At 42.2% G+C, this 12903-nt stretch overlaps 1 protein-coding gene across 1 annotated transcript in view; it reads right to left on the reverse strand.

Moving 5' to 3' along the window:
- The window catches only part of eml2 (EMAP like 2), a 32812-nt gene that overhangs the window by 16029 nt on the left and 3880 nt on the right, over positions 1-12903 (reverse strand). The window contains exons 3-5 of the mRNA XM_070905277.1: positions 4188-4418; positions 2924-3041; positions 2137-2235 (exon numbers count right to left, since the gene is read on the reverse strand). Of these exons, the coding sequence (XP_070761378.1) occupies positions 2137-2235; positions 2924-3041; positions 4188-4418 (448 nt within the window). The remainder of the gene's footprint in view (positions 1-2136; positions 2236-2923; positions 3042-4187; positions 4419-12903) is intronic.

Raw genomic sequence — 12903 nt, forward strand, 5'->3', positions numbered from 1 at the left:
CCAATCAGAACGCATTTCCTGACTGTGCAGACCCATCCCCTCAGCCCGGTAACCACACCCCTTTTACCAAGAACTCTATGAAATCTGATCCATCAGCAGAAAGACAGCAAAGGGAGAGAGAGGAGAGGAGAGGAAAAGAAAAGATGGAAGAGGAATGCAAAGGGGAGGATAGGAAAGTAAAGTTAAGTAGAGGAAACTAAAGGAAATGAAAGGAAGTGTGAGTGTTGATTAGAGAAAGAACAGCAGAGAAAAGAAGAAGAGAGAGGAAGGAGGTTTAACTGTTCATGAGAGAGAAAAACAGTAACAGAGGATGAAAAATGAAGAAGAGTAAATGTGGATTTAGACGTAAGACAACACACAATCAATGAAAAAAGTGTGTGCGAGTGTGTATAACCAAAGATAAACTTCCTCCGGGTTTGATTACTGATGACACTTGTGTTGTGTTCACTTGGCTGTGACACGTGGATACTTCACCGTCTATCAGGCTCACAGCATGTTAACTACAAAACGTAATTCATAGTGACATCCAAGATTTACTGCAGGCCAACAGGAAGTGCTGACTGTGGAAGTGTAACAGCCACAGATGATGATGACACATCAGACGACATTAACGATGATGACGCGGTGCAGAATCCATCTCTCTCTTCTCAAAAACACAGTCTGAATAATTGAAGCCTCTCACACATCCTGAGTGTGCTTTAAACTTCAAAAAACTCTGAACCATCACTTCTCAGAGCCCCAGCAGCTCCCACGCTGGAGGCTGTAAATGTAAAATGCCTTCATCAAAATCAGATACAGATGCTGATCAGATTGGGGAGCTGAGGCAGTTGTTCCTCTTGTCTTTTACCATACAGCACCATTTCTCTGTTTTTATTCAATGATAAGAGTAAGGATGTGCAAAAATCCATTTGTAAAGGTGCACAAGTGAGTTGGTTACCATGGAGTTCTTGGTTTTGACACTAATAAAGCAGAGACAGAATTAAGGAAAGGGAAAAAGTGGAATAATATAATACATAATAATGCTGAAATAATACGGCATGTTGACATATTTAACAGAGTTTGTAGAAACTTTAAACAGTTGCTGGGATTAAGGTTACTTTGGCTTTGTCACTAGAAAGGTGTATCACTGTATGTATAATGTGTTTGTGTGCTCACTGTATCCATGAGAGGTTTAAAGATACTGGACCTACTGTCATGATGCCTAAAAAGTGTAATCTTACCTTTTCTTTCAATTTTCTGTAGATTTTGTAGGCTTGGCTATCATTTGAATCAAGAGACAGTAAATATTGTGCATTTATTTAAGTTAAAGTAACAGAGCAACAATTTGATGGCCTAAAACCTCCATCTATATTACTATTTGTTTTGACCAGATTGTTGCAGTTCATTTGTCGAGTTAACATCTGAACTTTATGGGCTGGTTCCATATCAAACGAACTACAATCTGGCCACAGAGATAATCTTCCATTGTAAATGTTTTTTCTCAGCACCAGTATCTCTCATACTTCATCCATCCATTTTCAATACCTACTTATCAGGGACGTGGGGGATGGAGCCTATGCCAGCATGCATTGGGAGAGAGACAGGTCACACCCTGGACAGGTTGCCCGTGAATTAAATTAAAAATTAAAAAAATGTTCAGCACTCTGATATCTACAATCTGGATATCTAAATATCTAAAATAACTGTTATGTTTGTCTTGCTCTAACCAAACACTCACTCTTCACTTTCTTTCTGACTGGCACACAATGTGTTCAGACTGACTGTGTGACAGTCGAGTCCGTCTACAGACAGACAGACAGACAGACAGACAGACAGACAGACAGACAGACAGACAGACAGACAGGAGAGCAAGTAGAGAGGTAAGACAGCTCATTACAACAAACTAAAGTGGCCCACTGAACTCCTCCACGACCCTGCTGACCCAGGATACACAAACATGTTCTCTGAGCTTATTAGAGGAAAAATGAGGAGTTTGTAATTTGTTTTGGCAACATCGGATACAGTATTGTTTTTTGTTACATCTGATTTTTTTGTAAATTGCGACTGATGATTGTTTTTGTAACAGAGTAGTGAGAAATATCCCATGTATCAGGAGGTGTTCAGGAATTTAGAAATCACGCTGGACAAGGCCGTTACCTTTTGCCTCCAGAGGAGCTGGAGGAGGTGGTTCGACTCCGACTCTCTGCTCCCATCTCTCTCCTCACCAGGGTGAGACGCTCTGTGGACATACTCTTCCTAAAAGAGAGGAGACAAAGAGTAGAAGAAAAAGTGTTTAAGAGAAATTGGTTTGTTCTGACATTTGAAACTTATCTCTACCCTTCATCAGCTCTACTCCCGAAGGCCACTGTTAAAAAGTTACACTCCTTGGTAATTTCCCTGGTTAGACAGGGGTCTTATAAATGAAACCAGGGGTGACACATAAAAAAAGATTAAATGCTAAGGAATGTGGAAGGTTGAATAATCTTGGGATGACACAGCAAAAGACTCTCTGGTCATTTACTTTTTATTAGCACAAAGACTACCAATGCTAACAGCAGCAGCATTGTTTTCATATGGCTGGCTATAAGCCTTGGGTGATGCCGCCCGTCTACTGCAAATCATGTAAAAGTAAAAATCAGTCAAATCAGTCGTCAGATTTCAGCTCTGTGTTTTGGGAAATGTGAAGACGAGACTATAAACTGACAAACAAAGGACACATTATTGCAAACAAATAAATAAAAGTAAGAACATTACTTCTTTTGGAGTTGTCTTGAGGAAATCTGTGTTTAAAAAACTTTTGTAGGATTTAAAAAATTGTGTTCTCAGAATTTTTGTCACCACCATAACTAGTTTGTCCCGTTGCATCTTCCTTCTGAGATGATAAAAAACGTAAGTGAGTGTGATATTTGTGGTAGTGTTTCTTTTTCTTTAGTGTTTTGTATACCTCTTAATGGACTGTAGCACCTCCTTCTTAGGAGAGGACGGGGAGGAGAGGAGGCGTTTCTGTTGAACGTAGCCGTTGCTCAGGGGTCTGGAGGGAAGAGCCTGCAGGAGCTGACGCACTGAAAGGTAACAAATTATCATTAGCTTCAGCACAAGAGGAACTGACAGACATTAACAATTTCATTTAAAAAAATGTATGCACAGCCCAATGCCAACGCTAAATCTGAGACTGTCACTTTGTACTGTATGTGAGGTAATGTTGTCCCTGTACACTGTGACAGTAAAACTTTTAATTTGCTGTGTTTCTGGATCCACGTCACCGAGAACAATTCCTGAAGATTTTGTGTATTTGCAACATGCAGTACATTGAGAGGCCCCTTTCAATTTTCATTGCATCCATTTAGTTTATTGGTTGTTTTGTTTTTTTAGGAGTGGTGGGACATTTCCTGTGGTGACAATGGGGAATAAAATGACCGTATAATCTCATGAGGTGTGGTGTTGACATTACTTTACGAGGCAGATGGATTTGCGAGATTGTGAGGGATCATGAGATATCACAAGATTATGCAAGAATCCATCTTGCCAGGCCTCAAGTTATTTGCTTATGGCCAAACAGCGTCCTATGAGGAACTGCTGTCAGCTATAGGCATGGTTTAGGTGTGACGACAGCGAGAAGTGAGTTTTGTTTGCAAATTTTCCCTACAAGGATGGCAAGAGTCATCTACCGACATGCCAACTACATAGCTAGCTACACTGACTGCTTGCTAGCTTCCACTGCGGCTTGTTGATGTGTTTCCTCTTCGGCGCAATGTGATTGGTTGAAGTTAGCCCGTGATAGATGGTGAAAGCATTTTTTGAAAGTGCCTGCCCTTTTCTCAACAGTTTCCAAGGACGACTTCTCAGATGGTTCTGTGTAACAAACCATCTGGTGCGTCAGGTTGGTGTTGACAGGACAGCAGCTGTAGCAGCACTGTGACTTATTCTCCATTTTGACAAGGATAAAACAACAACTGCTTTGTTAGCATTCAACAACTACAGGTCCTATGACAGCATGGCAGTGACTAAGACTCATGGGACATGTTATTGAATGGTTGCTCACATGTTAGATCAATCACAGTGGTACACACGCATTAATCTTAGAATATGAACATAAAAACAGCACTATCATGTTTCAGCTTTACAGAAAAACTGATGACACATGAAAACTATCTAACTAGGAAAGGGTGCAGGACTTTGGCTCTCTTTTTGCCAGTTACCTCACTTACCCTTGGAAGGTGGTGCAGAAGCTGTGGTGGCCAGAGATCTCCTCCCGGCAGCATGGACGCCTCCTGGTTGCATCCCCAGGCTCTGCTCCTCGCAGTAGCCCAGCCGGCGCAGGGCGTCAGCCAGAGCTGCTTTCAGCAGCTGGATCTCGTCCTCCTGAAGCTGCAGCTTCTGCTCCAGGTGGGAAACCCGGTCCTCCATGTCCATGTTACTGCTGGCAGACACCGTGTCATCTGGACAAGAAGAGAGGGGGTTCAGTTTAGATTGTAGTTGCTGGGACTCACAATGTAGTTCACAAGAGGAGTGGAAACAACATATTATCTCTGTTCATTATTAATAAAAACACACTGTGGTGACTACTACAACTTAGCACTACACAGCACAGACAGGCAATTCTGAAGGGTCTTGGTTCAAAGTAAATTACATTCTGTAGGAGTGAAGTACAGTACAACACCGATAAAGGTAAGCAAGTTTAACATTAACAACTTGACTCTGTGTGTGGAAGAGAAGAGACTGAAGCTGTGTGTGTGCATCAGAGTGTAAGTAAAAATAAAAAAGGGAATTAAAGCATAACAGAGTAACTCCGGGATATTTGAACATTTGGGCTCCTTTATATGGATATAAACACAAACAGCTTCTTTGTTATGGATATCTGCTGCTGCTACTGCTTTGTGAATCAACGGTTTTGAGTTTCTCAGGGCGCATACAGACTGGTTTTAATAATTTAGACTCTGTGTGTGAGTGTGAGTCAGAGAGTTGGAGAAGGAAAACAACACCAGATACCAGGTTTTGTGGGTGTTTGGTATGGACAGCCTGGGAGAGAAAAAAAAAAAGAAAGGGGGATGGAGAGAGAGCTGCCGACAGAGAAAACAAAGCTTTGTCGTGCATTAAGAGTGAAAAGGTGCCCTGTGGAGTCTTTAACCACCAGTTGTAGAAATGATTTGATTGGCCGGGCCCCATTTTGTTTGTATAATTTGTATCACTTTGTTTGCGTTACTGACCCTGCCGACTGCAGAGGGCAGTAATGCAAATGTGAGAAACAGAATAAGACTGCCAGCTGATGTAAACATGGATGGAAGTTAATACATTCAACATGTTTTGTTTGGCCTTGAGGATACACACAGTGTGTTTTGCTAAAAAATACTGATTGTAAACGTAAATATTTACAAGAAAACTCCCAGGGTACCTTTAAATGTCAAAAAAGCTGAAGTTCAGTCATTGTTTTCTTTTTAACAGCGGCGGCGTGGCTTTATGGATGGCAAAGTTGGTCTGGCAGTCGACATCAGTCAAAAGTTTGTGAAGACATTCATAGTGACCTGACGATGAATCCTACTGACTTTGCTCATCCGTTTTCCTCTAATACCACCATGAAGTTGACAATTGTGGTTTTGAGTGAAAAACAAAACTTTGAAGTGTTATCATGGAATTTGTTACAGGCCTTCATGGATGAATTGTAATAACTTGGGTGACCCTTTGGCTACCATCAGGTCAAAATTTCTCTTTGTCCAATACTTTGGTTTATGACCAAATGCCTGCAAAACTAATGACATTCCCATCAGCCTCAGCTGTACATTGTGTTTAGTGCAAATTAGCAAATCTTAGCATGCTAACATGCTTACCACAGAGCCGCTAACATGGCTGCAGACTCCTGTTAAAAAGCATACACTCATCATACACTCATCAGTCTGCACTTTGACATGCAGTAGATTTGCTTTTGTTTCCCAAATTAGTTTCTGAAGCAAGGTATTGCCCCTTGCAAAACTTTCCAAAATAGTGAAGGATCACTGCACTCATCTGTCTTTAACTGGTGCATTTTAACCAGCAAAATCAGCTATTTATTCATATAAGAGCGAACGAGCTGCTGTTGATTCCAGCCCCCTCACATGCCTCTATCATCTGCCTTTATTCCTCTCATCCTGAACTCTTTCCTCTTTAATCGTCCACCATCCTCCCACCCTCCATGATGACATTACTGGAGGCCGGCTAGATTATCGAAGGCAAACTGCCCAGTGTGGATTATTAATCTGTGGCCCACATTAACAGATTACAACCTGATAGAGTCAAAAACACATTTTTGATTGGACAGAACATCTTGACTCTTCATGCGTCCTAAATTCTACCCTGTTCCGTCTCTGTCCTGAAGCCAGCTCTGCAACAACCACGTCCTCGTGATCACAAATGTAGATTTTCATTCAAAAAACAGACAGTTACACCTTTTAAATATTACACCAACCAAGGAAGAAGTTATCTAACATTTAGGCCTGAATATGTTTCTCCATGAACTTCCTTATCCTCATTATTTGTAATGCAAATGTCACACCTATCCTGTGTACGCCATTCAGTTGTGAGCTGCAACAGTTTAGAGTGTTAACTTTAAACTTGCACAAAAAAGCACTTCAACAGGGATTTTACAGCACGAGCCATTACAACGCTCCCAGCATGCATCAGTCCAGCCCTGTTAGCTGAGTTGGTGGACACAGGGAGTACTGTTACTGTTACTGTATCACATCTTGCAGTCAAATGAGACAGGAAGGGGCCATAGGGAAACAAGCTTCAGATTTACATACAGAAATCAAGTTTAAGGGAGATTTGCATGGCAGAAGTGCCTAGTGGACCAGCAGCATAATGTCAGATTACCTCAGGCCTTCGTCATTGTTTCTCTTCTTAAATTTCTCCAACTTTCTGCTAATTGATCTGAGGGAAATTTATCTTGGGATTAGACTGGTTTATCCAAATGACACCTTTTGTTGAATATCAGAAATCAACCAGTTGCCCGCCTGAAGGATGACATTACACAAATTAAATCTCTATTTTAGTTACTCACATAGATGATAATTCAAGAGCAATCCAACGCTCATCTGTCGGAGAAATCAAGCACTTTTACATTACTTATAACAGTACAGGTGGGTTGGAAAAAAAAACACAGGCAATGGGTGCAAGTAATTAACACAAACTGAATGACTGAGCAAAAGAGAGAGAAACAAACATAAGAAACAGTCATAACTGAAGTAGAAGAGGACAGATTGTAGGTGGGAGGAGAAAGGAACGGAGAAAGAGAAAGAGAAGGGAGCAGAGAGAGAAGAATGATTAACTAAATACAGCAATAATCTTCTTTATCTAAACTGCTGTGACCACTAGGTACACTGAACTGAAAAAGAGAAACAGAAAGAAAAAGAGTGAGGAGGAGGCAGGGGGAGAGAGATCAAATGAAAGCCTGGAAAACCTGGAAGAGACAGTTTTACCATCCAAAGTACTACTATTCACTATTCTACTATACACTGTAGCGTGTTTATCCACCTGTGTGTAAGTGTGTACATACTGTATATAGTGAGGAAGTCACCTCTGCTACTACTATACTTTCTAAATGCATTGTGAGATAATCTCAGTGTGTATAAGGTACATTAATTCTCACTAAACATTTGGCATGTTTAGTTTGAGTTGTAACACTTAGCATGTTAGAGTATCATTCTTCACAATTAACTAAACGTTAAATGTTATAAACTAAAGAGATCAGCAGCGTTCACCTTCATCTCCTCTACTGTCAGGACACCTGTATAGAAAGGCTGCAGAGCCGGCTACTTTTCAATTTGCCCTTGAATTATCTCACGCACGCACACACGCACACGCACACGCACACGCACACCATAACAAGGGTTACACCTCAGCTGTATTCCATTACTCTCCTCATAAACCAGAAGCCACATCTATGATATTCAGCAGGCCACACACACACACACACACACACACACACACACACACACACACACACACACACACACACACACACACACACACACACACACACACACACACACACACACACACACACACAATTTGTATTACAAGCTCACGTCCCTCTCCATCCCAGCACAGACAGACATCACTGTGAAGTGTTACTTAAAGACCAGCTGACATGAGGCTGATACAGACACATGGCTGCTATCAGGAAATAGAAAATTGACACCAGAGAGGAAGGAGGGTGGTGGACAGAAGAGGATGGAGAGAGGAGGAAGAAGCTATGAGGAGTTGGAGGGAAGGGAGTAAAAGGAAGAATGAAGGGGAGACAGATGGAAAGATATGGATGATGAAATTCAGAGGGGGTGGGCTGTTTGTGTGTGTGTGTGTGTGTGTGTGTGTGATGCTGCCAGAGAGAGACACTGAGATGGACAATGGGAGGTCGGCACAGGGCAATAAGAAAATTGAAGGTTGTTGAAATATTCATGGTGCGGTGAAGAGATGATGAAGGTGGAGCTCGTCTCGCCTACCTGCCATCGTGCCACGCTGAGTCCCTCCTCCTGTCAATCAACCAGTGTGTCAGTCCACGGGGCAAACACTCAGTCAGGCTGTCCACTTGCTTTCACTCCAACTCCCCTAGAGGCTTTCTGGACTCCGACTCCCTCCCCTCCCCGTCTGCGACCAGTGCTCGATCACTCCCTCTCTCTTTTACACACACATTTTCTCACACACACACACACACACACACACACAGACACACACACACACACACACACACACTCACAAACTCCCATCTCCCATCCTCTCCTGCTAAACCACTCCCTCCTCCACCTCCACTTCCTCCTCTCTCCATCGCTTCCCGGACCACTCCCTCTTCCTCCTATCATCCCCTCCCCCTTTTTTCCCTCCTCCTCCTTCCTCCTCTTCTCCTCCTTCACTTCCATCCATCCATCCCTCCTCACCCTCCTCCTGTTTTGTTAAGGACAGAGGCAGAAGGGGTGGAGCATGGCTCAGGGCCACACACACACACACACACACACACTGCACCAGCATCAGCATCTGTGCAGCCAGGCACCACCAGGAAGAGATGCTGCAGAGCCAGACTCCAGGATCAATGACACACACACACGCGCACACACACACACACACAAAGGTGACACAGCACTCGGGACCCACTCCACATTTCCATACAAGTAAAATTCAAAATGTACAAAATGACAGAAAGTCATGGCACAAAATATTCTTGTGCAGTCTCCACATGCTCTCATGTGAAAACTTGGTAACACCAATCATGCTGATTTTTGTGTTTTAAAGGATCAGACTGGTGATATTCTATATTTTTTGTCAAAAAATTCCATGAAAAAATAAAAACCAATGATAAATTGATCGCACTAACAAGTATTGTCTGTGTAACCGAAGCCTGACATAGCTAATTCCTCTGCGCCCTAGAGCTACACTGTTGCCACAAACATTACCACAAACCACAGCCACTAGTTTATTTTGAGTCAATCCCACATACAGTGTCCTGCTGCCGGAAATACTGACTAGAGCACCAAATGTGTATTAATCCACTACTGGAAACAGTCCCCAACAAACGCACTACTTACTCGGATTTGAGTAATGAAAATAAAAACAGTCGCCAGCTGTTTTAGGAAATTATTAAACCTTTTGTCCAAAAATGAAACTATATTAGTGACCCATTTTCAAGATTTACATCTTCAGTAGAAACAAATCGAGACTGACAGGGTATTGACAGACAGACTAACACACTGTTGGTTTTGGTATTTTCATGGCATTTGTTGACAATAAGAGAAATATAAAAGAACACTGGCCTTATCCTTAAACCTGAACTGATGGACCAAAAAGAATACCGACAAAACACTACAGCACAGTCAGCCATCAGCTACGTGATGTTTTTTTTTCCATCTACAACAAATGGCAACAAAGTTGGCAAACCACAGGTCTGTGCAGCAGTACGATGTGCTGTGATTGACAGCTCTTGTTGCTGTTACACTGCGTACACTTCTTCAGTCATCAGTCATTTCATCTCAATCTACAGCTGAAAGAACAAACTGTACTCAGCACGACTAGCATGCACCCAGAAAGCATCTATGATGCCCTTTACACTGTGAATGTGGTCCTGATGGCATCGTTCACTGTGTTAATGTGTGTGTCTTCAGCGTCCACAGAGATTACAGCTGCACTGCATCCCATCCTCTTCGCTCAAATTAAATTATAGACGCGAGCACTAGTGAGACGTTTTCTCCACACCCTGCTGGTGACTAAATCAAATCTGAGAGTGAAACACAAAACTGCACAGACAACAGGTCTGAGAAGAGTGCAGTGCACTGTGGTCTAATGATGATGCCCCTTACCGCCATTCAAGGGGCTTCTGATACAAGCTTCTTGTTGAGGAAGGAGCAAAAAGCGAAGTCAAAAGTGAGTTGAACACATCCTTAGGGTTTGTTTAATGCTGCCTGGAGTCTAAGATGGGTGGACTTGATCCCAACTGGATCATTTAGATGAAGCCATGAAGGTTGTAAACATCAGACTGACTCGTTATATTGCCCTACGTGACACGGAACAACTACCCTGCACCTGAGTACAATAAAAACTATAAAAAGGAGAATGTAAACTGCATTTGGCTGGAGGTGTGACCAGGTGGCCGAGGAGAGCAGATCTGATGAACGCACTGTAGAGGATCTCTGGTTACAGCGAGAGGACAGATGGCAGAGGAAGAAAAAGGGAAGGTGGACAGACAACAAAAAAGGAAGAAAGAAGTTGGTTGATTGGCGCTCGTTTGGCAGATGCTGCGCTGCTGAGATCAACAGCACATCCAGACAAGACGATACCTTTCAAACACAAACACGTCTCCAGTCTTCACTGTTCTGTCCTACCTGCGTCTCACCTGCTGCAGCACAGCAGAGTGAAACACTGCATCACCGCTTCCCTCCTGACTTCATGGTATTCTCACGTTTGGTTCACACAGGCCTACTTTCAGCATATTGTAGCACCTATGATGGTAAAAGTGTTCTGTATCAAAATTCAAGCGTTAATACTTGACTTCAGTCTGTTTACCAACTGCTTCACAGCTGTCATCTTTATAGTTTTATGATTTCCATTGTCTTCCAAATCTTTTAGCACAAAGAGTAACTTTTCAGAATTGTTTTTCTTCTAGTTCACATCCCAAAATGGTTAAAGATGCCTTCTTTGCGGTGGTTGTTGCAACGTGTTGCAATACAGTGGTTCATTACAGCATGAAATCGAGGTGGTCGTATTGAAGTGTCAGTGATGAAATGCTGAATCCCTCCCAGCTCCAGAGAGTTTGACCTCTGACCTCTGAGTGGAGGAAGGCAAGCAGAAAGACAATTTTTCTTTTCCTTTCCTTTTGGCATCAATATCTGGAAATGTCAGCAAACACATACAGGCCTGTTTTCCTATACTTGTGAGGACCTTCCCTGACCACTGACCTTAACTTAATCTTAGTCCTAAATTAACCCTAAACCAAAGCTCCAAGTCTAAACTCAACTCTTACAGAAATTAGGGTTGGTAAAACGTCTTTTAGGGTTTTCTTTGAAGGTTTTGCTCGTATTTCTATCCCTATGAGAACATTTAGTGCACAGAAATACAGCAACACACACCTCAGACTGACTGACTGACTCTCTCCTATTACCTCTCTCTGACAGTGTAATTTAAGTTTATTTAAAGAGAAGAAATTTCCTTAAAATAAAGAAATAAATTCAACGTGTCACTTTTACCAGGCAGGAATAACCAAAATAAAATAAAAATGTTTGCTGATTGCTCAGAGTACTTTGGACTTTAATACTGTTATTTTGAATTTAATAAATTGGCATATTGATTTAAAGACACTGGGGAAGGGCAGACAAAACTGCACTTGACAAAATACAAAAAAACACCCAGGTTAAGCAGCTGATCCCTCTCTGCAGGACCAGCTGTCACTCGACAATCTCTTCTGGTAAACTGCAGCTGACATTAATCACTTTATATCTTTTTATTTTGCCTTATTCAATCACCTGTGCTAAGCTCCTGTGACGCTCAGTGTGCAGAACCCGAACGTTTGTCTTACAGTTTAACTGAAATCTTTATGACCCGTAGAGCTGCAGGAGGCTTTAGACCACAGCATAGTTTGAATGGCACGTTACATCTTGGACAACATCAAAGCTCTGGTCAGACCCCCACGACCCCTCGCTGTCTCTGCACCTGCCGCTCAATATGGCTGTCTGACGTTTAGGAGACAGCAGGGACTGTATGTCCCACCCACAGACATCACCAACATCCGTTTACACGCATTTAACAGATCTCTTGATGATATTTACGTCTCTAAATAAACCTACTACGGCGAGAAACACGGTATCTAATTTGTTTGAAACAGATGGAGAAACCATCACTATCTTGTTCAGGTGACAGACAGTGACACATTTAAATTATCAGCCACAAACCTCCATTATCACCACAGATATGATCTGGCCTGACGGCAGCAGCAGGAGGGTATTTGCATTATATTTGTAAAGCAGGATGTGACAGATACAGAGACACAAGGCTATTGAAACTGTCAAATGACCATCAGAGACCATCACGTATTCAAATCCAGAAAATGGATCATGTTCAACAGTTAAAGCTGGCAATAATCATAGCAAGGTCCCCATTCGCGATGACAACCATCATTGTTCCAGCTTGTTTGTCTTACAGGCGATTGTGCTTTCCAGTGTTTTGTAGCTGTGGACTGAGAGGAACTTCAATCCTATCAGAGGTAAATGACACTGACTCAATGATACGTGATAGCTCAATAAAAAGGCAGATATATTTCACTCTCTAGCCATAAAGTAGAACCAAAAACACTACTGTCAGAACAAAAGACAGGAAAAAGCCCTAAAAGTGCCTGATCCAAATGTTAGCCGGACTGTATTACAACTCATTTCTATGATAACATCAACTCGATGGGTAGAAAACACAAGAGGAACT

The sequence above is a fragment of the Enoplosus armatus genome, chromosome 5 (assembly GCF_043641665.1).
Source record: "Enoplosus armatus isolate fEnoArm2 chromosome 5, fEnoArm2.hap1, whole genome shotgun sequence".
In the NCBI taxonomy this organism is placed as follows: Eukaryota; Metazoa; Chordata; class Actinopteri; order Centrarchiformes; family Enoplosidae; genus Enoplosus; species Enoplosus armatus.